General features: G+C 39.1%; 1 protein-coding gene across 2 annotated transcripts in view; it reads left to right on the top strand.

Annotated features, from left to right (window-relative positions):
- Positions 1–3545: 3545 nt before the first annotated feature.
- Positions 3546–25705, top strand: part of lrrk1 (leucine-rich repeat kinase 1) — a 70193-nt gene continuing 48033 nt past the window's right edge. The window contains exons 1-8 of one of the 2 annotated variants that reach the window (XM_057330247.1): positions 3546–3803; positions 5360–5495; positions 11977–12143; positions 18593–18764; positions 19213–19392; positions 19753–19901; positions 23617–23843; positions 24536–24663. In XM_057330247.1, coding sequence (XP_057186230.1) covers positions 5426–5495; positions 11977–12143; positions 18593–18764; positions 19213–19392; positions 19753–19901; positions 23617–23843; positions 24536–24663 — 1093 coding nt within the window. In that variant the 5' untranslated portion in view covers positions 3546–3803; positions 5360–5425. Of the gene's footprint in view, positions 3804–5359; positions 5496–6314; positions 6524–11976; positions 12144–18592; positions 18765–19212; positions 19393–19752; positions 19902–23616; positions 23844–24535; positions 24664–25705 lie in introns of those variants that run through there. The other variant, XM_057330255.1, reaches the window with a different exon arrangement.

Raw genomic sequence — 25705 nt, 5'->3', positions numbered from 1 at the left:
AAATTTGAAGGTGTTTTAAGGACATTTTTCTCTGACACAATATTCGGATAAAATTCTGCCTACTCATAATATGCATTTGCCCTTTGACTCAACACAACATTATTTTAAGGGTGTGTTTCCATTGGTGCGCAGCGTGGCAAGCCTTTTCAATCCATTCCTACCTTTCTATCTCGTCTACTGAATCTGGCTCATCATCTGTGTACGTCCATTCATCATTTGTCATCCAGGGATGATTTGGCAAATGCTCTACTGGTCTTTCATATGAATACAGGCACATGGAATAGAGGTTTCTGCATTCTGTTTTCAGAAGAGAAGAGATCAGTCAGGTTCTTTATTACAACATCTTCTGTGACGTAAACATGTTTAGTGAAACGCACTGTATTTTTGCAGTTAATATAACATCATCCGTTTAGGCTTCTGAAATGCTCAAGACATAAATGCACATTAGCATCTTCATGCTATGCTCTCACCATTAGAAAGTCTGTAGGTTTCCAACGTTTCCGCGAGTTCCCATGGCTGTAGGTGGAGCACACGTTCTAAAAATCTGGCCATTATAACTTACGGATCACATGGTCTTCAACACTTTGTAAAATATGTTGGCTTTCCCCAAAGCCGACGAGCTTCAGCTCCAGAGTCTCTGTGTTAATCATGATGTGTTCTGGAATGATGGAGGGATGCTTCACCATGCGCTGAAGGCAGTGACCGATGGCCTGCACTAACTGGCGAAATAAGTCCCGAATGATTTTCTCGCTCAGCCTACCGATGTTCTCTGAAAAAATCTGCAAGATGTCACCCAGGGTTCAGCCAACCGCTCGAGGACCACGATGTATCCGTCTAGACACTCAAACCAGTCGAGCATTTGTATCACGCAAGGGGACGGCGGAGGAACTTTTTGCATTTCTAACATCATGACTATCTCACGAAATACAGGCGTGGGGACCCCTGGCTAGAGAAAAGCACAGAGAAAGAGAGAGAGATAGGTAAATGTTCATTTCACTAACTCTTCGGTAGTTTTCAGTAATGACCAAGTGAAGGGATTAAGCTTCATTAACGACACTAATAAAAACTTAAACTAGCGATATATTCATCAGGTGCTTGTGACCACATTATGTTTTTTATACTGTCGCCTTTGAAAACTTGTAGCCTACGTTGAATTTGACAGCCACCTGCAAAAGTTAATTACATTTAGCTTATGAATCACCTATAGTCTGTGTGTTTTGATCAAAGCGCTTGACATTGATCTGCAAGAGGACACGTGGTGGAGTAAATAGTGAAAGCCGTTACCTGTCGGCCGTCAGATCTGCGAATTGCAGAGAAAACCTTTGAATCATTTCCCACTCCAAGCAACTGTTCCTGGAACACCTCATAGCGGGAGGGGAAACGTTCTGAAAAACACACACGATAAGAACGTGCGAATAAACACGCCGACTCGACAGAATAAGGAATGTGGAAAGCTGCGTAAATCAATACAAGTAGACTCACCGTCAGGAGTTACTCCGAGTCCATGGCGAATTCTTCCTGATGGTCCTGGGACCGCTTCATCTTCACAGTCCAAAAAGAAAACCCATAATGAGCTATTACTCATCTCACTGATATTAATAATTGCTTGTTGTCTATGTGAGATGTAATACCGTCGGTAGACGTACCTGCAGGAGTTATCTCTATGGGTTCTGGGGCAGGTTCTGAATCAGCAATACGGTTCGGGGTCGGCTCATCTTCATCAGCTTTCCTCTTTGTTCCACGATGCTCTTAAAAGAAAAAAAAGCTTGATTGAATGTTCTGTAGGTATTTGAAATTCTGGTTCTAATACAATTATTTCCCATTGAAGATTGTTGTGTTTGTAAAGAGTGACAGTAGTTGTACCCGCAGGAGTTATCTCCATGGGCTCTGGGACAGGTGTTGAATCTGTCATGTTTGGGGTTTGCATGATTCCCCATGACCCTGTCAGAGGTGCAGGCTCGCTATCAGTCAGACGTCTCGTTCGCTGAGGGGCCGGCTCTGTCCCCTCATCTTCATGAAAAGCTTCATCAGCTTTTCTCTTTGTTCCACGACATTCTGAAAATCATTAGAGAATCAACTTAATCCATAATTTTTTTTCAACCAATGAATTCAATTGTTGTGATATTGACAGTAGACCTACCTGCAGGAGTAGGTTCTGGGACAGGAATATTTGGGGTTTGATGCCCTGAGAAAGGTGAAATCAGCCAGAAATCATCGCTTCTTGGTCATTTCAGAAAAGCTTCATCAGCATTCCTCTTTCTGCCAGGATGAGCTTGAAAGAATTACAGAATAATGATCAAATTTATTCTCAACAGTCAACTCTATTACTTTATTCATTGACACGATTAAATGATAATATTTACATGAAAACAATGCAATATTGAGCAATGATGGAGTTCAGTGAGACAGATGTACTGACTCTTAAAGACTTCTATAGATTTGAAATGCTTCTAATACAAATTACTATTAATTTGACTATATATTGGGCTGTCACGATTATGAAATTGGCCTTATTTTCTATTCAATAATTGTGATTATGGCAGTTTTACAGGTGCCTTTCAAGACACTCAAGGACATCTTAAGGAATAAGATCAAGTAACATTACATCAGAAACAATAATACACAGAATAAAGTCAAGTTAATAACAACAAAAACAATAATACACTTTTACTATAATATAATATCTTAGTACACTTTCTTAAGGTCGTTATCTCTGTGTGTTTTTAGTCAGTGTAGTTGACATTTACCTCAGTGACTCAGATAAAGCTGGATGGTGATGATGGACTTCTCCTCAGGTTTAAACGCCGGAGTTTAACGTTAGTTGTTTAATTGATTTTTTTCATGAATCTCGCCCGTTTTCATCATTTGTTAACGCTGTACAGAAGTACAAGATAAATAAAGCAGCAAACTGCAACTTGTTCGTCTCTACTGTCAGTTCTGTTTTTAATATGAAACTGCCCATGCGGAGTTATTTTCTTTAGCTGTGGGTTGTGTTTCGGCTCTGCTGCTGTACGCGGATGAATCTGATTTCTGTGATCTGTCGTTGTACGTCAACATGACAAAAATTAAATCACATATCCAAAATAATATTATAATCCGAACCAATAAATTACACACCTGCCGCTTTTGTTCTGATCAAATAAAGAACGTTGAGTTATTATTACTATAAAATAATAATTAAATTAAACTATTTATCGCAATAATTTATATTATAATTATAAAACATAAACGTATAAATTGTATAAGTGTAATAAATAAACTATGGTTATTGTACTGTTTTACAACAAGTCAAGATTTTTTTTAAGATCAGTCTACTTGGCAGTAGATGCATCTATTGCCAGACATGCAAGTACATTTCAACCATTTTTTTGAAACCATATTTTAAAGAAATCCTTCTAAACCAATATAGAAAACGATCACTAGATGGCTTCAAAACCTAAGGGTAATCTCACACATATTTTCACTTTGTCGAGTGGCAAACATTCTCAGTGAGTAAAGCATTTTGAGGTTAAGAAACATTATTTATTTAGGATTAATAGGTGGTCGAAAATATCTTGTTTTTTGTGACATCAGCTAGCGATTTTAAAGATTTTCGGTGTTTCTTCATTCAAGTAGGTCTCACGTGACCGAAAAAGCTGCCCGAAGATGCTTCAAATATAACCACCGAGTACGGAGACTTTGCGCAAAGGGACTTTGTGTTGTGCGCGCGCTATATTCCTGAGGAAAGTTATGTTTGTCAGAGCAGGAAGTGTAAATCTGTGCGTGGATGAGCCGAAAGCACTGCGGAGTCACACATACGTGGGGTATGTAGACAAATCTTAATTATTATATCATGTTGACTGTCATCACATCTGCACCGCTTGTCACGCGACAATTTCAACGATCTGCGTTGCGCGCGTGCATCACAGAAAGCGTTCATCGTTGACGTCGCGAGTGGAGTTTGTCTTCACAAAAATAGTGTCACAGACTTATATTGTACATTTCAATTGCAGCCACACACATTTGATTGGAAAAAGCGATGGTTTTATTTATTTGTTTGTTTGTTTGTGTCTTAAACTATACATTGTGTTGTGTTTAATGTATTTACTGTGTCTATCTGAGTATGATTCTTCCCTGAAATAAACAATAGAAAGAATCAGAGCATCTAATGGGTTTAATGATGACAATTGTATTGGTTTTAATGGAAACTGGGATGGTGTTTGTACTGGTAACGTGTTGGGTTATGTTATCTGGTGGATGGGAACCACACACAACATACAGGAATGTTGTAATGGTACACAGCTGATGGTTCGTAATGGTATTTGTAATGAAAACCTTTCGAATTTCTGTTGTTTGTTGACTCGGCCATTGAGTAAACAACACAATAAACAAACACAACACTAGAATACAACATGTAGTCAATTTTAGTGTTGTATTTATCCTGGACAATAAATGCTAGAAATGTTTCAGTGGCAAAACAATAGGTTTTCTACATATACATAAAGACATTTACAAAATAACAGTTACTGGTGTAAAAAAGTGATGACGAATCCCCCAATCCCAATCTTTCCTGTATGTAAAAGTTACACGTGATTATAATTTTCGTCATCATTGATATTGTATATAGTACTATTGTAAATGTTTTAGTAGCTTAAATAGTTGCCTATGCACATTTTAAACCCTCAACATTATATTTGCTATAGTATTTGAATAATGAAATGGAAGTGTTTTGATTCTGTGATATGTAGTTTTTGTTGGTGTCAAACAGCGATCGTGGTTTGTTTAGTTTAGTCACTTCTGTGTACTGCTGATGTGACATGTGCATAGCCGTAACAATGTATGTAGTCTACTGTAACTGGTGAAATGAAGCTTGTTTTGTTTGTAACGCAGTGACCGCTGACCTCGGGCCAAAGAAAAACGAGTCATTTCTTTAGCTCTGGAAACATCGGTCTCTTGTGGTGGATTACAGTCTACAAGAAATGTTGAAGACAGTTATGGAGTTTAGATATATGAAACATAAAGAACCTGTACATGGCCATTAGATGAAACTGCTATAAAAAGATGACTGGCTGCGGGGAATGATCAAGTGTCTTTTTTGTTGCTATTTCTTTCTCAATGTGTTTTTTTATGAAAAGTCAGTGTTGCCGTTTTCAACCCATTTTATTTTGGTGATTTGACGTTTGGCTGCGAATGATTTGGGGCGGAGCTTCATTTTATCCTTTGGACTTTAATTGGCCCATAAAAAGAGACTAGGGATAGAACGTAAGAGGGCTTTGTGACAGCAGCCGATCCAGATTCAAAGGCCGATGAAAAATGATAACCGACCATGTGTTTTGTGAAAAACGTAAGTCTGACATGCGTCTCTGAACTTTGTTTTTAGGAGCAAATGAATGGACGGATGCCTTCAGTGATGATCTGATCTAAGTGGCACGCCGGAGCCTGAAACATGTCATACTGGAACGTGTGTACCTCTACACATCCAGAAGGTACCAGCAGCAGAATGGATCAACAAGATGGTAAGAAACTTCATGAACGGGCATCGACAGTGTTGTCGCAAAACTTTTTAAAAACTCAAACTACGAAACGTTTTCGAATTTTAGTACGTCGTTGTTGTGTAAACATACCCTTTAATAAACGTCTGATGGTAAATGTTTTGCTCGTATGACATATAATCTGCACTAAGGCCCTTATGGTGCAGATATGGTTGCAGGTACTTGACGCAGTCTGCGGAGTAAATATAGAAAACACAGAAGTGAAACCTAGCCGGTCGTGAGATGTTGGTGGCTCTCTATATCATTTCCTCTGGCGTACTAAATACGTTGAACCTTGAAAGTTTGAAAGTGGATGAAATGGTTTGTGTACCTTAGCGTGTAAGTTGCATCACATGCAGACATTGTGTCTAGACTTAAATGTAAAACTAAACTTGTTACTAATTCGGAATGCATTGTGTCAGAAAACAGCTGAAGCAAACATCTGGAAATAAACAGTCGATAACTCGTAACACAGAGGTGAAATGTAGTGATGCCGCACTGTGGGTGTTGGGTTTCCTCTTCCCGCCAGCTCAGCATCAGCTCAGCATCAGCACCGCCGTTGCCAACGGCGACCTCGCGTGCGTTCGTCGGCGTGCATCTCTGCCTCCGATGTCTCAGTCTCGTCACGTACCCGTCTGCGATCCAGTGCGTGTGGGGGTTACACGTGCTGCAGAAAGAGGCCAGCGTGCTGATCTGGTTTAGCATCGGAGCAAATGCGATCTGAGCTCCTCAAGGGAGGGACATGGTCTCCTCCTTCCCAAACCCACACCAGCAGGCCAGCGAGGGTTGAGTTTCACTCTTTAATGTGTTTGAGGGGTGGGGGGTGGAGTTTGCAGTGTAAGCTAACCTTGCCATTAGGGACAAAAAAGAAGGGTAGAGAGAGAGAGAGAGAGTATTTTTCAGTTCTTGGAGCATCATTTTATGCCAGCGTTCCTCAAAGCCGGGGTGGATGCCGGCTGGAGTTTGGGATAATAATGACATAATTGCTGGATTGATCCATGCAGAATGATAAGGTACGTACGGTTTCACGCAGTAGCCGGCATGTTTTCATTGTGGATTTGTTTTGGATTTTTTGGGGATTGTGGGTTTTGTGATGTCGCTCGGTGTGTTGAGATTGTGGTTGAAAGTGTAATTATGGTTCATCTTCCATTCTTTTCTTTGTTTTTAATTCAGTAATGTGAATAATAATAACAATAGTCATTTAGCATATGTTTTTTATCTGTATTATCACCCTCTTTCTTTTTGTTTTGGTGTTGACGTGCGGTGACATGGTTGAATTTGTCATAATAGTTTTGTTACAGTCATTTACTTAATTGAATCAGCAATTCAAAGACGTTTTACTGTTTATTTCCTTAAAGGAATAGTTCACTTTAAAATTAAAATGTCATGATAATTAACTCACCCACATGTCAAAAAATCCGTCCGTGTGTTTATTTCTTCCGTCGAAAACAACCCAGTGTTTACGAGTGTGGAGAAAGAAGACCGTTCAAAAGTTCTTGGATGTTGAATGACACGTTATATGTCTTTGTGCAAGTTTATTGTTTAAAATGGTCAGTTCGTGTGCATATCAGGGATGTTTAAATCTTTTTTTAATTCTACGTCACGCGTGAGATTTCCAACATGATTGCGTAATACGGAAGTCGTGAACGTGCATCGCGGAGGCAGTGCAAGCCGTGTATTCATGTTTAAAAGTATATCATTTTTTAGTTTTCTTGGAAAATGACATCGTTTCGCTAGACAACACCCTTATTCGTCGGCTGGTGTCGTGTAGAGCCTTTTACAGCTGAAATGAAATCGAAATTTGGACCTTCACCATCAGCCCCCCGTTCAAGTCCATTATATGGAGAAGAACCCTGGAAAGCTTTCCTCAAAAGCCTCAGTTTGTTTTCGACGGAAGAAAAAAACACACGGACGGCTTGTATGACATGTGGGTGAGTGAATTATCATGAAATTATAATTTTAAAGTGAACTACTCCTTTAAAAGAAAGAAAATCATCTTTTGATAAATTGATTTATGTGATCAACCTTTTTCATTTACAATCAATGATTTAGGCTTTATTAAAGATGATTTAATTTGCCAATTAATTTTATTTTATTTGACGTTCCATTTTCTTGCTTGGAATGTTTGTTTAGCGTTTTGTTGTTGTTGAATGAACCATCATTTCAGCCAGGTCATTGTAGTCAAGTTGATTCAAAATAGTGAACTACAACTGTGTAAACAAATAGTGCCTAAAATAAGTCATTTTGTTTAAAGCGGATGTAACACCAGCAGTTTCTGCCAATCTCATATTAATCTTGAGTAACTATAGAGTAGTATTGCATACTTCATATCTCTGAAGAGTATTTAGTTTGATCACATTTGTAAAAGACAGATACAGTTGTACGTTTATTTCCGAAAACAGGCGAGCCCTGAATGCATGCAAAGAGGGGGGCGGGAGAACAGCACAAGCACACAATACGTCATCGCATTATCCCTGCATAACTGTTGCACGTACGCGCCGATTGCCAACAAAACACAGACATATGACTCAGTTTGACTTACCGCGTGCAGTTCATGTCCGGCATCTTTTAGCGCATCTATCAGTTTCAAACCATCTCCAAATCCAGCGTTATATCCACCGTTGAACAACAGTGAACAAACAAACACAGCTGAACTTCACAAACGCAGTGCTCTCTCTCTCTTGCTCCAGCTGGTTGACGTGTGCGCATGCTCTTTCTCTCCCTGGTTGACACGTGGGCATGATTTTCCTGGAGAATTGTCCAATAAGGGACTAAGAAAAGTTGTTACGTAAGGGAATTTCATGTTCGAAAAAAAAACCCATAGGGGGGGGTTCGAGCACAGAAATACTACGTCATACGTTCAACTTGTTGTTTTGACCATGTCAAGGATGAGAAGACAGCACGTTTAACATTGTAAAGAAATCAAAATGCATGAAACACCGTGGCACTTCCCCTTTAAGCAGGTTTACAGGTTAACAGGGAAGTATTATCCCCGATTATTTTAATTTACATTTAAATGCAGCAAAATATTTAAAATATAAAATAATATATAAATTACAGTCCTAAATTGCAGTGTATAAATATTTTAGTACATTTTGCCTACTTATAGTATTTTCTAAAAACTCCAGAATATTTAATTGTGTCAAATCTCATGTCTTGCCTGATCGATCGCATTCAGAATAAAATGTTGTGTTTATATTAATATATGTGTGCACTGTGCATTTTTATTTTGAATTTATAAACTCATATACCTACACATGAATGTATATATTTAGGAAATATTTGCATGTATATATTAATATTTATATATCATTTTAATTAAATATATATATTTCTTCATTTTTATGTTTTTCTTAAATATATACATGTATGTGTATGTGTTTATAAATACAAAATGAATATGCACAGTGCACAGACATATATTATGTAAACGCAAAGCTTTTATTCTGGATGCGGTTAACCATGGAACAGCCCTTTGACGTCATGCTGCTATAAGATAACAACACATAGCAGCAATACATATTGAATTGCATAGAACAAACAAAAACATAATACAGTAAAAGAGTTCAATTTTATTGGATTGAACAATTGTATTAATACTTTTCAGTATGTGGCACAACACGAGTGTGTCTACAGTCGATGTTTGTCTTATTACGTCCATCACGTTGGATGAACATGGGCTCACCGAGCTGGTCGCATCATGGGATCGCGTCTCGATGATGCGATGCTTGGTTTTAAAACGACGCTAATAATCTTTGCATCAGTTTGCCCTCCGGGGCCGAGCAGGACATGAGCTAAGCCGTCAGGGAGAGACTGTATTGATGCCGGCTGGACGCTTCTAATGGTTTCCTTCCCTCAGGCTTTCGCAGGCTTCTCAATTATTCATATAGACCTCTTCTATTAAAAAGTACAGCATTGCTAGCCTGGCACTTACCCACGAGCCCGGCTCCTTTACATCTGAAGCTGACCTGTTCTTAATGGAGCCGCGTCTGCCAGTGGCCACATTTACCAGAGAAAAGTTAAAGGGCTGGATTGAGTAATGTGAATAATACGATAGAGTGATTGATTTGACCTTCACCACCCTCACACTTTCACGCTGGCCTCTTATCTACACAAAGCTTGGACAAATAATATTGTGGTGTTTACTCAGATGTTGCTCTTTCATAGCTCAAGAGATGTGATTGAGTTCACAGTTATATTTCATTAAAGTATCAACTAAGTCTCAGATGTTTCTCTTAAAAATCAAATCAAATGAGAGTGTAATTGTGTAAACACATGAAGAGTATGGAGGTCAAATAATCTGGATTTGAGGAAATGTGATGAGAAATGTTTGAGTTGATCTTCAATAATATTGACTTTTCATTGCAGACTTGACAAATCTGAGCTCAGTTTGAGTCTCTTCTGAAACTTTAAAGAGTACGTAACATGAGATCATGAAAATGACATTTCATGCCGTGTGTAATGTTGCGTGTTTGACAGTAAGCAGTCTGCCAAACTGTAAATCCGAAGGTGAATGAATAACAAAGTTATCGGCTTGGAAAAAAGGAGTCGACTCTGTATGGCGCAAACAAGTCGTCCCTAGTCCGATTCACGAACCGCCGGGGATTTACGTCGCTACATATAGTCCCCGCCTACGTTTTGCTAGGACTGCCCGCGAAAACTTCACTCTTCTCCCCCAAACACTACACGGTAGACCAATCACGGCCGACTAGACCATCTGACCAATCACATCAAACTAGACCATCTGACCAATCACATCAGACTAGACCATCTGACCAATCACATCAGACTAGACCATCTGACCAATCACATCAGACTAGACCTCGCTAGACTAGCGCTCGCTTGAACGGCTCTGAATTCTCAAAACGCCTCTCAAAATGCTTGCTACGGATGCAGAAAACGCACAAAATCGAACCCTGTCTGGATTTCTTTATGATGGACGAAAGTATTGGAGGCAGTGTGTAGGGAGTAATGTATGTCACAAGAAATAGGGGGAAAGTTGTTTTGTTATATATTTTATTTTATTCATGCATTCATGTAATTTTTGGTTTGCATTAAAGATGGGCTAACACACGCAGTTTCAGCCAATCTCATATTAATCTTGAGTACCTATAGAGTAGTATTGCATACGTCGTATCTCTCGGGACAAGAGCCGTGGGAGGAGGAAGCATAAAAGGATGAGCGACAGGAGGAAACGGCGAGAGAGGACCGGGCCTGGACATATTAAGTTTTGTTTGTTCGTGTGGCCGGCAGTCGACCGTGAGGTGGCTGCCGGCCTTTTTTACTGCTGGATTTTTGTTTGTTTGTTTTTGATTCAAGTCTTTTGAATGTTCGCTGGTTCCCGCCTCCTTCCTTCCCTTTTATTTGAGCTTATTACAATGATGTTTTTGAAAACATTGCCGTGAATAGTCTGCGGTACAAAGTGTTATAAATATACAGAAGTTTAAATCTGTATTTGGTGTCCACCCTTTGCCTTAAAATAGCACAGATTCTCCCACACACACACATGTGTATGTGTGTGTTTAAGTCTTTATGAGTGTGTTTAAGTGTGTGTGTGCATGTGTATTAGTGTGTACTCATTTGTTTTAGTGTATGCGTGTGTGTGTTTGTGCGTATGCATGTGTTTAAGTGTATGTGTGCATGTGTGTGTTGTAGTGTTTATTTGCGTGTTTTAGACACATACACACTAAGACACGCATACACTTAAACACATGCATACACACACGCATACACTAAAACAAATGAGTACACACTAAAACACATGCACAATAAAACACATGCATTCACACTAAAAGACACACACACACACTAAAACACGCAAATAAACACTACAACACACACATACACACTAAGACACACATACACTTAAACACATGCATACACACACACACGCATACACTAAAACTAATGAGTACACACTACACATTAATACACACTCTAAAACACATGCACAATAAAACACACACATAAAACACATGCATTCACACTAAAAGACAGATACACATATGTGTGTGTTGTGGTGTTTATTTGCGTGTTTTAGTGTGTATGTGTCTTTTAGTGTGAATGCATGTGTTTTATGTGTGTGTTTTATTGTGCATGTGTTTTAGTGTACGTGCAGTGTGTATGTGTGTGTGTTTTAATGTTTGTGAGTGTTTAAGTCCATATGAGTGCTCTAGATGGGGAAGTGTGTGTTTTAGTCCCAGTAAAGGTGTTTGTGCTCTTTACATCAAAGGTGTTCTTGGAAAAGCACTGTTGTGCAGACACACACACACACTACACACAGAGGGGGAAGACATGTGAATTCTTTATGAGGATGACCTGATTCCCAGCTGCTCTCTCTCCTCGTGTATCTGGAGCTGCTTTCCCATCGCTTCAGCACCAGCACGGTTCCTTCTGTTTTACTGAGCGTGTTGTTTGTTTGTGTGTTTGTTTTTGCCTGCGTGGGGCGGCTATGCCTCGATCACAGACATTTTGGAGATGGGAGCCAAGCAGTCGGCGGTTGGCAGCGTTCCCCTGAGTCAGTCGCCCACTCTGAAGAACATCCAGGAGGCCTACACGGACGGCGAGGACCAGAGGGCGCGCGAGCTCATCCGTCTGTCCTGCGAGAACAACAGCGCCAGCCGACCGGATGGGGTGAGTTTGTTTATTCGCAGCATGTTACAGAAAAGTCGAATACGTGAGCGCTGCATGGAGGTGTGGTCAACAGTGCCATTACATCAGATGTATATTTGCACACGTCAGCTGTTCAGCATCCATGTTGTGTGTTTGAACAACACATTGTAAACAGTGATTTAAGACCTGGGTTTTCTTTACATTAAACTTCATTTAGATTAATGGAGGCTTTGCTCTGTGTGTAGTTTTTGTGTTAGCAGACTTTCACTTCCAGTGTCATGTGCCGTGCCAGCTACTGTAAAAGTACTGTAAAAGTAAGCCATTCAAAGAGGTGAAAGAGTTTTGGCATTTTAAATAAAGTAATGTAGTGTCATGCTTAATGACGATGGTAAGGCGTAGGATGGTGCTTTGATAAGGGTGTCAGTTCAATTTATTGGATCACTTCTTGTTTTCTTAAAAAAATAATATAAAAGGTGAATAGTACTGTGAAACTGACCCAATGTAATAAACCAACAAGCGTTTATTAGTTGCTTGTTTTATTGGTTGCTTGGTTTTAATTTCTGCAGACACGCATTGAAAACTCATTACGCCTATATCCCGCCCATCATGTGTGTGAAGATTAGGCCATTGTGAAAAATGATGTTTTTGAAAACATTGCCGCGAATAGTCTGCAGTACAAAGTGTTAATTTAAGATTTTGCCATTAATCGCATCCAGAATAAAAGTTTGTGTTTACATAATATATGTCTGTTTACTGTCCATATTAATTTTGTATTTATAAAGACGTACGTGTACATGTTTATACTTAAGAAAAATATAAAAATCAATAAATGTTTATAATTTACATAATATATAAATATAAATAAATACATGTAAATATTTCTCAAATTTATATATCTGTATGTGTAAGTGCAAAATTTAACATGCAGTACACAGACGTATATTAGGTGAACACAAACTTTTATTCTGGATGCGATTAATCGTTGCACAACCGAATTTGAAATAGGGGGAAAACATAAAATTACAGAAAAAGAGTGCAAATTTACAAGAAACATGAAAAACATGTCATTTTACGTGACAAAACTGTTATTTTACAGTATTTTGCTGATTCCCCAGCTGCTGGAAAATTACTTTTTTTTACAGGATTTTTTTACTCTGTATGTGTCACATCTGTTCAGGACACGTGTAAGGTGCTTTGAAGAAAGCGTTATTAAATAGATTTATATGGAATATCCATGGTACCTTTTTCTAAGCATAGCATGAAGTATACATTACATATACATTTATTATCTTATACTGTGTGATTTAAAGGAATAGTTCACCCAAATATGAAAATTCTTACATAATAGCTAAACGATTAAAAAATATTTATTTAGCCACGCTAGATCACGCTAGATCACGGATTTGTCAACTAGCCCCTAGACATGCAAGAACCAATGAGATTCGACGTTATCACGTGCCGCCATATTTGAATTTACCGCTTGGATCTGCTCGTTTTGGTTGCAATATTACTAAATAAGGTCAAAATATAAATGATATTTTCTCTCACAAATGTATAATTTCTCTTCAGAAGACAATTATTAAATCATCAATCAGTCTTTTGAATTACTTCAATACCATATAAGAAGACATAACATGACAGCATTATTATAAAAAAATGTTTTGTGTTTAACTGAAGAAAGGAAGTCATTGCAGACTAAAGGTCTTTGCACATACAGTCCGAAATTTTCATATGCGTTTTTTTCGTATTTGGCGCTCGTTTGTACGGTGTCTCTGAATTGTCAAAACGCCTCTCAAAATGCTTGCTTCGGATGCGAAAAACGCAGAAAATCGAACCCTGTTACAGACAGAACCCAGGCACAGACAGCAAGGGGTTAACGGAAAAACTTTTATCTAAAAGAACTCGAACAAAACGTGGGGTGCAAAACCAACAAAAACAAGACTGTGAACAAACACTACCCACAAGGGCCAAAAACAAAGGAAGTCCAGGATGTCAAAATAAACTATCAAAAACACGGCAGGCAAGACTCAACTTGAAAACTAGACAAACTATCGCAGAAAAGTCACACGGTTTACAAATGGTACAAAATGAACAGGCACGGCACAGAGGGAACTGGGGCTTAATAAAGGGGAACACTAACAAGGGATAATTACACGGGGCTAATGACGGGCAGGTGACGGGAATCAAACACTAAAGAGAGAGAGCGGGGCAGCAAGTGGGCGGAGCCAAAGCACGGGACAGGAGGACACGTGGCGCAATGTCATAACAAACAGACACGTGTCCCCACACAAGACGCAACACACACACAAGACATGGTACTGTCATGACCCTGTCCACAAAACTAGACAACTCCGGACAAGAAGGACAGGATCATGACAGAACCCAGTCCGAATTTTTTTATGATGGACTAAAAAATATCGGAGGCAGTGTGTAAATTTGATTGACACAACGTGAGGTCGTATTTATTTTTTAACGTGCGGAAATTTCGTACGCAAATTTCGTACTCAATGTGCAATGACCTTAAAGGAAGCTAAACTTCCTCCCCTCTCTTGCCCCATGCACCACTGAACTCTGACCACATCCGCAGGTCCTTTCACTGCCGAATAATACATAATACAATAATCACATACGAATCACTCTATAGTTATGTACTGTACATGTGGCAGAATTGACAATAAAGCAGACTTTTTTGACTTTACATCTGGGTTGAATAAACGATTTGAGAATTGTTGTATTTGGGTGAATTGTGTCTTTAAGGAAGCAGTCATTGTTTACAGGTTGTATTTTTGTTGTCGGTAAGGATTGTAGACGGCTCAGTGAGTGTGTGAGTGCAGTAATACTCTCTTGTAAATACACTTACAGGTCTGTAATGAGCTCATGAGTGATTGATGCTGGGACTGTAATGGCTCCTAACGCGGGATCAGTTAACAAGCCCACACCTGAGCCTCATATTACTTTTCTTCTGCCATCATTTATTGTGCTCGCTGGTCTCAGATCAGTCATTACAAAGACATTTATTTCTCTAAACTACATTCAGTGCCATTAAAAAACAGAAACTCCCTCCCCTCTCTTGCCCCATCCACCACCACATCCGCAGGTCCTTCCACTCCCAACACAAAACAAGTACATAATTAGGGTTGGGAACTGAGAACCGGTTCTTTTCCAGAACTTATTGGAACCGTGAGCAAATTATACGTTTTGGTTCCAAAACGATTCTGGTGCAACGCATGGCCAAGCATTGTGAGCAGCCTTGCGCCACCGTTTCCCATAAAGGATTTCATCCAACCAAACAGTAACGCAGCTCCGCTCTGTACGCGCACCCCTCAGAGGTGTCGCGTCTTTGCCGAACACATCGTTGACTGAACGCGCTTCCCACAGACGCGTTGTGGCGCGTCTTTGCCGAACACAGCATTTTCTGGAATGCGCACTCGCATCCTTGATAACTGTACACATTGTTTCATATTGTCATTTATATACATAAATAACACAAAATAAGTAGACTGCTGTTGTTATGTATGTAGGAGGGTTAAAGTGATGGAAAATACTTATTTTCATGCATTTTAAATGTTAAATGTTTCACTGCATCTCACCCTCTCCTGGACTGAATTATTATTTGTAAAATTGAGACTTTATGGAATGTGTGTAGACATGGTTACAAGTATGACAGTTAACATTTAAAGACAGCATTTTATTTATTTTGTTTAATATTTCATTCATTCAGGGAAATGAGCAAGTGTCTTGGCCCTAATCAGACTATTTGGATGTTATTGATAGTGTAAAAACATCAATTTTAAATGTGATTGATGGATTAGCATTACTCAACATTACTAACTACCTTACAGTCAATTAAGGTAAAATAATAAAAAATAATAATATTGATTTAAATAGAACCGGAATCAAAACCGGTCAATTTCTGAAGATACCCAACCCTATACATAATATACAATGTTGAAAACTGTCTCCAAACTTTACCCCAATTCAAAACGATAAAATTATCGTTTTTGACTCATAATTTACGCTGTATGGTTCAGTTTGGTGTAATGTGAGGTAGTGGTGAGGTGGTAGTGTGAGGTAGTACGAATGTAATGACCTTCAATGTTATGTTTCAAACAGAGATGGCGATAGAGAGACAAAAGTTATGTATTGACTTTATGTCGACTTTAAAGCCCCACTGCAAAGCCTTGGAACGCGCAGCATTATTTGATATGTTGACGTAATTTCAACTGAAAAATGCAGAGAGCGCGCGAGACATGTCAAGTGACCCCACCCCTTTTAAAGTAACCAATAGCGTTTCGTTTCGTTACTCATCAAGGCTGCGGTCCGATCTCGTCCATATAGCCTTAACATACAGCCATTAATGTTGAGTAGTGTTGCTTTTTGTCATTCGCGTCTTTATTTATAACCAGTGATTCAGAGATAGAGAGAGGTCATTGGAAAAAAAACACACATCTGTAGGCCACCGTAAGCCAGAATTAAAATGGGGAAGTGTTTACTAAACTTTAAGTATGCTTTTGAGCACGCTTGACATTCACAACATCTGCGTTATAAAAATGTAACTCTATTGTCTATTTTTAATTCTGCATTGTAGTCAAACCTACATTTTTGTGATAATCTGAAAAATAAAAAATATATATTTGGACCTCACTGTATATTGAGATTTTTTTTTTTCAAAATTAATTATTAATATAATTTAGAAATGTCACCATTTAGTATTTAAATGTGTCCTGAACTGGGCTTGTTCATTGTTTTATACTGTTGTCTGAGGTCTACTTACATTCGAAAACATCAAAATCAATAAGTAATAGGCTATTTTCTACCCGGGTTTTGAGGCCGTCTCGACAAACGCTCGGTTTTAATGGGCATGCCGCATTGAAGACTTGGAAGTAAACGCCCACTGCTATGATTGGATAGCAGTTTGCGTAGTAAACTTAGTTGGAGCCTTCTGTGAATTTGGTTAGACACGTAACGTTAGGTTACACATTATCAGGACATATCAAGCGATCTCTAACAAAGCAATAGTGACAAAGTACAAATATGTTTTACTCACATAAGATTGCTGCGCCATTCCTGTCAGATCCAATACTGACTGCACAGCACTGCTTTTTCATTTTAGTCTCTCCGCAAAGGAATCTTGTTCACAAAGGAATCCACGGTGAAATGATGCGAACAAATGCTCAATATTTCACCCACGTGAGCAGGAATGTACTTAAAAATTAACTTCAACCACGCATTCCTAATATTAGAATCCGAAGGAAGCAACTGTGTTCTTCCACAACCAGGCGCTGCACAATGTTGCATGTTTGTTGCTTGGTCGCTCTAAATAAAAATGACAGTGAAAGAAGTCCTCACTTTTGCACATATGACATGGGGCTAGCCGCTCTCGAGAGCCCTTCTCTAAAGTGACAGGGTTGCCAGATCTTCACAGAAAAAATAAGCAAATAAAGACAAGGCAAAAACAAACCTTAAAATGCAAATTGTTTATATATTTTATAAGACCAAAAATTCTTAATAAATGGTCTGTTGCCGATTTTAAGACCTAAGTGCCGAGGCTTTTGGATCAGAGACCAAACAACAAGCATAAAAGCGCTTATTAATAACAAACATGGCAACACAGCAAAAGTGCACTGTGTGATGGAGCCTTCCGAGCATAAACACAACACAGCGCATATCAGCAGTTTAGTTTAAACTGACGGACAAAACAAATCTTTAGCCGAAAAATATGTCGCTATGGTTACTAGTTTGTCAATCATCACAAATGCGGTAGTGTGTACTATGTGTGGCTAAAGTCATTCGCGAACCAGTGGGCGGGGCTAGAGAAGTAGTCGTTGATATTCTTCTGTGGAAGCGGTGTTCAACCTATCAATGACGGTGCATTCCAGAACCTGGCGTTCACTGAGCCTGGTGTCAATAACAGCTATAATTTCAGTAACATGGGCGTTTGCAGTTCTGACACTTACAGGATGTTCGCTTGAATACGATTCCCTCTTATATAACAAAAGCTCGGGTAAAAATTGAGGTCTTAATTCATGGCCCCTTTAATAAAAATGCTGTATTTTCATGTACCAGGATTAATTCCTATCCTTTATGTGTCATTAGACAATGTGCCATTACTGCCATCAATTGTATGTAAGAGCTTTATTCATGCACATGCAGTGTACCTGAAGATACAGTATATGTACAGCAAGTTAGGACAAAAAGCACACGAGAAATGCATACATATACTACAGCACTGAATAAAGTCCAACGCTGTGTCCCAATTCACATGCTATCCATCCTAAATAGTGTTTGAAATTAGAATTCATCCGTCTCAAATGGCAGTATGTTGAAATGAGTACCCTTAAGGAGTATCCTTTGGTCTACTGATTCTGGAAACACTCTCCATGTTTCATTCTGAAGGGCTCATTTTAGCTACTAGTCCAGACACAAACCATCACTGATTTCAGCTCATCTTGTCTCGTGTGTTTGTGTAGCTGGAGCTGCTGAGCGTGGCCACACAGAACGGTGATGCAGAGAGCGTGCGCTTCTTACTGAAGGACGCACGAGTTTCAGTTCCACAGGAACCCGCTGAGGGAAACCCTGCCGTCCTGGCTGCACATTATGGACATCAGATGGTGGTCCGAGAACTGCTGGACTCCATACCACGTGAGATAATAATAATACGAAGATTCTGTATTCAGTTATTTCCATTAAGTGTCAACAGCAGAAATCCTAGTGGAACTTTCTCGAACCATTTGTTGTTGACAGTATTTCCCATTTAAAGGGATAGTTTACTTAAAAATCAAATTTCTGTGTTTAATAATTCATCGTCATGTGGTTTTAAATCTGTATGTGAGTCTTTCTTCAGTGGAATACAAAAGAAGATATTTTGAGAAATGTCTCAGTGGTTTTGTGTTCATACAATGGAAGTCGATGGGGTTCAGTGTTGTTTGGTTATCAACATTCTTCAAAATATCTTCTGTTGTGTTCTGCAGAAGAAAGAAACTCATACAGGTTTGAAATGACATGGTTAATAAATGATGCCAGAAATTAATTTTTTGTCTAAACTATCCCTTAAAGACTGATCTGACTTCAGTTTCTCGCTGTGCTTTAGGTCCATGTGTCCGTAAGGAGCTGCTGAACTGGATGTTGGCTACGGCGTGTCAGCGGGGTCATATGGAGGTGGTGAAGATGCTGGTCGAGTCGTATAACGCTGACGCTGACGATTGCGCTGTGCATTCTGGAGAATTTGCCATCATCACCGGTTTGCCTCTATACGCCGCAGCACGAGCAGGTACTGACGCTTCTGCTAACTGTTATTGATACAAAGAACATCTCTCAACCAATCACACAAATGCAATATTTAAGAGCGATGAAATGTTTGTTTACACCAGAACAAATAGGTGTAACATTCTATTGAAATAAAAGTCAGAGCGGCAACCAACAAGCAGAGAAAAAAAGCTAAAGCCAAACAAGAAGATAATTCTCTGTTTAAACATGTAAAATGCCATGAACATGGGCTGAAAATGAAAGCAGGGGAATTTTACACAACGTGTACCGCTTTTATCCAACACACACACACACTTCCTCTTTCATCTGTGAGGAGAAAGTTCTTCCTGTTCATTATTGAGTGTTTCTCATCACCGTCTGTCAGGTAATAAAGAGATCGCATGTTTTCTGCTGAGGAATGGAGCCGGTTTCTCCTCGTACACGTTGATGGATCACAGAGAGTTCTGCAGACAGCTGCTCAGAGAGCGCCACCTACAGGACAGAGACACACCTGCAGATGACAGACTACAGCAGGTCAGACTCCTTTACACTCCTTCACAACTCCATTCACTCATTCACGGATGTCTGGAGGGAATATGTGCACAATATGTAAGGGATAATCCATGGCTAGCCGTGCATTAAAGGATTTTAAAGTCCCAGTGAAATTAAATATTACAATACCTATTTTTTCATGAAATATTGCAGCCTTTATTGTAAATATTTTATCAATGTGGGTCATTTTCTTTTTAAAATTCATCTACCCTCATAATCTTCAGTTAAAATCTGAAAATGCACTTCCGTCCAGTAGTGACTATTATGGGTGTGACGAGATTGAGACGAGGCACGAGATCTCGCGAAATCGGATAAGTCTCACGAGATCAGACTGGTCTCTCGAGAACACAATTTCCTTACGCAATTGGCATGATGGAGTGCTGGGCTCGAAATTGCGACCATTTTAGTCGCATATGCTTCCATCCCGCAATGCTACTTTCCCACCGTTTTTCTATGTAAACACGCGCGAGATGTATGGGTTTCAACCTTGTCTCCTGCAGCGCCACGCGCATAAATGTACTAGTGTTTGTGGTTCTCGCTGCAAGCAGCGCTTTGGGAGGCTCTGAAGGCTGTGAGGGTTCAGTCAGTGGAGGAAGGAGGATTGACAGTGTGATATGATCGCCACCTCTGCTAACACCAGCACTATGCAAAAGCATATAGAGAAAACAACCACAGCTCTTTACTAAAAGCTACGCCTGTTAATTAAACAAAGCATAAATTTTGTGCAATTACTTCCTGTCATTTGAGTTTGTGACAAAGCATTTTGCAGTATTTACATGTTGTTTATCACTACATAATATAATTTATTAAAATAGAAGTTTGATGTGTTTCATAAAGTACAAGTAGATTTTATAATGCCTACGTTTTTTGCATTTTGTGTTTTTAAGGTGAATAAAAGACTATTTTCCCAATATATTTCATCATTGAGGATTTCTTTAAAAAAATCTTGTCTCATCTTGTTCTCGTGAACCCAGTCTCGTCTCGTAAGATAAGTGTCTCGTCACACCTCTAGTGACTGTCCATCTTAAATGACGTATGTTAGACAGCTTGGGCGGAGCATCCGTTAACTCCTCCCCTTCAATTGTCAGTCTGCTGCCGCTTACATTTCAAAATGCTACAGCTGTTTTTATACATCCAATCAAAGCGCAGAGAAAGACGCCCACAATTTTTCATTCAATAGAAATTCCATTCCACTCGGAAAAAAATGACTTGGCAGCAAGGTCAACTGCATCAGTGAATATGGGATTTTTTGTCAAATGCACAAAAATGCATCGAAAAACAAAAAATAAGGCCATGTTCAGAATACTTTTTTGATGCTCCTAGCATCTGTTTTACATTATAATCCTATGGAGTAAACTGTGTTTTCAAAAAACGTCCTGAGTGCTTTTTTAAACGCCAGCGCCGGCGTCTTTTTCTGCAGCTCAGAGCGTCTTTTGAGGTTGAAAAAAGTTCAACTTTTCTGAAAAAAAACCGCCCCTACGTCAAGCCCCTTTTTCACAGCTAACCAATGACAGAGACCTGTCGTTTCCATAACAACATGCAAGGAACGTGATTGGTCGAGAAGGCTCAAGCTCGAAAAAGTTAAATGGTGGCCGAAACGCCCGTTGGAGCATAGTTTTGTATAAATGTACCTTTCATTTTCACTTCTGATTGCATTTCTAGTGAGAAATTTGTGTTGTAGTTTTTAAATATGTGATTGGCTATTGCAAAGACGCTCTCTGTTTATAATTCAAGTAGACTTACATTATGCTGCCTATGTTTCACTGGGCTGCCTTCGTGCATAGACACTGCCTCCGAAGTCATGGCGTTCCGCTGCTATTTGTAACCAAACGCTGCCAGTGTTTTTTTTTTTAAATAAAAGCGCCTTGACTTCTTTTTTGACCAGAAAAAGTCTGAACACGGCCGAAGTTATTACATTTTTTTAGTTTTGACTACAGCAGTCATTCTGCTGAGTTTTGACTGATAAACTTTGCTCAGAATGAGATAAAGAGAAAAAATTAAAACAGAATAACAGAGCTCTCGTTTGATATATTGTAAGTTTGTATATTACACGGCTCGTTGGAATGCTTGATTCTGATTGGCCAGTCGCGACACTTGCAGGTTGGTTATTCCCAGATAACGACCCCTCAAAACTAATAACACACGGTGACCCGGATGCAGCAATAACCGGCTGCCTGTACATTATCCCATACATATTCACAGAAGAAAATATTTTGTGGGTCATGAAAGTTTTGTTTGAAAGTTTTGAAAATGATCAAAAAAGCTTGCGCTGGCTACAGCTTCGATTAAAACGCTCTGTCGGGAAAAGAGTTAAATTCTTCAGTTCAAACAGGATGTTTGATAAATCTTTAATAACATATTTGAATAAATTTCAATTTTTCAAAGTTGGACATGGCCACTACTATATGTTTTTTATATGTAACGTGATTAGTATTCCGGCACGCACTGGACTGACGTGCTTTTCTTTGGAAGTAATTCATTGTGAAGGAATGCGATTAAAACTTGGTCTGTGAATGAGTCTGTGAAACTCAACGTTTTAAAGAAAAGCGCCCATGCATTTTAGCTGTATTTTTGTCCAAATGTCATTAAAAATGATCATAACACAGAGCACACGTCTAGACTTAGACATTAGAAAAGAGCGAAGTTTGTCTCATAATGTACAGCAGGATTGTTGGATTGGATTGTTGAGCTTTGGAGACGAGGATTAGTGTAGGATTGAATATTTATAAACGAAGAGTAGGAAAAACAATACGGTGGCTTTATTTTACAGAAGTGTTAGTGTTAGTTGAAGTTCCTCTTCAGGGGGTTATTTCTGTTTAAAGTGAAACACAGGAACAGGGCTGATATCCACAAACACACACCGTTAAATACATGTACACATTCTATATTTTATTTATATGTTTAAAAATGAGTATATTATATGATATAAAATATATTTGTGACCATGGACCACAAAACCAGTCATAAGTAGCTTGGGCATATTTGTAGCAATAGCCACATTGTATGGGTCAAAATTATCGATTTTTCTTTTATGCCATTAATCATTAGGATATTAAGTAAAGATCATGTTTCATGAAGATATTTTGTAAGTTTGCTCTGCTCTCCACAACATCATTCCAGCGGTAAGCCAATAGAGAGCGTCAAAACAAACCTGTTTCTTCTTAACAATGGCCTCTGATGGACAACTTTAAAGGCCATTTTATCAATGTTTTGATTTTATTGCACCCTCAGATTCCAGAGTTTTAAATAGTTGTATCTCGGCCAAATATTGTCCTATCCTAACAATAAATCAATAGAAAGCTTCATTATTTAGCTTTCATATGATGTATTAATCTCAATTTAAAAACATTGACTCTTATGATTGGTTTTGTGGTCCGGGGTCACATATGATTAAATAATATTAGATATTTTATACATTTAATATTTAACTGTAAAATATATTATTATTAATACAGAATTGATTTGTAATGTTTCTCTCTTCTCACTGCAACACACTGTAGGATGTGTGTGCGATGAGTTATTGATCCCTTTGTGTTCTGTCATTGGAGGTGTAGCGTTGTCACCCCATCAGTAAATCATCTCTATTCTTCATCCCAAAAACAAAAATGGCGCAAACATTCACAATGGCAGCGTATCGATTGTCGTTGAGAGCTAGCCTTGTTAAAGCTGTTTGATTCTGTGATGTCATCGTTCACAGGCTCTGCATGTCAACTGGTCGTGTCTGAAGCTGCCCTGGTTGGATCTGGATTGGTTCATGGACGTGTCGTCTCGGATCACAGTTCTGGATCTGTCTCATAACTGTCTGACGTCTCTTCCCTCGGTGGTGCCGTGGGGTCTCATTAACTTGCGCTCGCTCGACCTCTCTCACAATCTGCTCCGAGAGTTACCCACCCCGACATCATCTCAAGAGATCATCTGCAGCAGGTCCGTAAAAACACACACACACACACACACACACACACGAGCGATTCAAAACGTTTTGATATCGGTCCTGAAAGAGTTTGTTCGAGGCCTCCCGGAGGACGACTTTTCTTACTCAGAGGTTGATCTTTAATAGAGTGATTTGATCTTTTATCTTTTCCTTACATCGGTTTCTTTTTAAGAGGAAAGAGTTGAAAGTTTTGTTGAAGACAGGGGACTGAAAAGCAACTAAATCCAGCCCTGCCTCTTTAAAAATGATTTGTATAAATTTGTATCTAGACACCACAACTGGGAAATATGGCAAACATGGGAATACTGGAACACTGTAGAATTTCTTAGGAAATCTCCCAAAAAAGAAATAAATTCTCAGTTGTGTTTCATTTAAGTATCAACTTGGTCTCAGACGTTTCTCTTAAAACTGTTTAGGAGAAATAGAAATAATCTGTATTTATGTAAATCTGATGAGAAATGTTTGAGTTCATTTTGAGATCTTCAATAATATTGATTGCAAACAAATCTGAGCTCAGTTTGACACATTGTTGACATCTCTTCTGAAACTCTGATGACAGACACATTTGTGACATTTCTCAATCATTTCTCGGGAGAAACATCTGAGACGCAGTGTCAATTGGTGTCAATAATTGACGTGTTGAAATCAGAAGTGAGTTCGGGTGTTGTTTTTTGTTTTTCTGCAGATTAGATCATGTGAATCTGTGTGAGAATGAGCTGGAGTGTCTACCGGCCGGTCTGCTTCACCTCGGACACATTCAGCGGATTTCTGCAGCCAAGAACAAACTGAAGAGTCTCTTTAACATCCCCAACGGTACACACACACACACAAACTGATCCTGGCACAGGTGATATCCAGTAGTAATCTCTGAGGAGACACTCTTCACTTATTCATGACAGATTCATGGCGTTGCACCCGCTCTTCATTTCACTCCACTCTTTCACTTGTGAAGCAAGCAAAACCCATTTCTCTTTTGTCACTTTCAGTTTCAATTACTTTATGTCAGAAGTGCTGTTTTATTATTTATGTCGCTTCGTAAGAGTTTGCATTTCAAAGTGGAGTTGATTCAATACAGAAAACTAAAACTGATGCTCTTACTGAAAATATATGGGTGTATTTAATACAATGGTAGTTCCGCTTTTACTGATGGGATTGCCTGAAAAAAACAATGCAATATTTAAGAAGTAATATAAGCGTGTTGTGGGTCAAAGACACAAGGGTGAGTTTTCTTTTAGAAAACTAAGGTCACGATTTAGAATACCCTGTTGAAAAAAACAGCATATGCTGGGTAAGGTATGTTTTGATGCTGGTTTAAGATGGTCATGTGCTGGTGCCTCACCAGCTTAAACCAGCACATGGCCAGCTTAAACCAGCACATGACCAGTTTAAACCAGCACATGACCATCTTAAACCAGCACATGACCAGCTTAAACCAACACATGACCAGCTTAAACCAGCACATGGCCAGCTTAAACCAGCACATGACCAGTTTAAACCAGCACATGACCATCTTAAACCAGCACATGACCAGTTTAAACCAACACATGACCATCTTAAACCAGCACATGGCCAGCTTAAACCAGCACATGACCATCTTAAACCAGCTAAGGACCGGTTTAAACCAGCACATGACCGGCTTAAACCAGCTAAGGACCAGTATAAACCAGCACATGACCATCTTAAACCAGCACATGGCCAGCGTAAACCATTTTAAACCAGCACATGGCCATCTTAAACCAGCACATGGCCATCTTAAACCAGCACATGACCAGCTTAAACCAGCACATGGCCATCTTAAACCAGCACATGACCAGCTTAAACCAGCACATAACCATCTTAAACCAGCACATGGCCA

This window comes from Triplophysa rosa, linkage group LG1 (genome assembly GCF_024868665.1).
Source record: "Triplophysa rosa linkage group LG1, Trosa_1v2, whole genome shotgun sequence".
NCBI lineage: Eukaryota > Metazoa > Chordata > Actinopteri > Cypriniformes > Nemacheilidae > Triplophysa > Triplophysa rosa.
The sequence above is the reverse complement of the archived record's forward strand: the minus strand, read 5'-3'. Positions and strand labels throughout refer to the sequence as shown.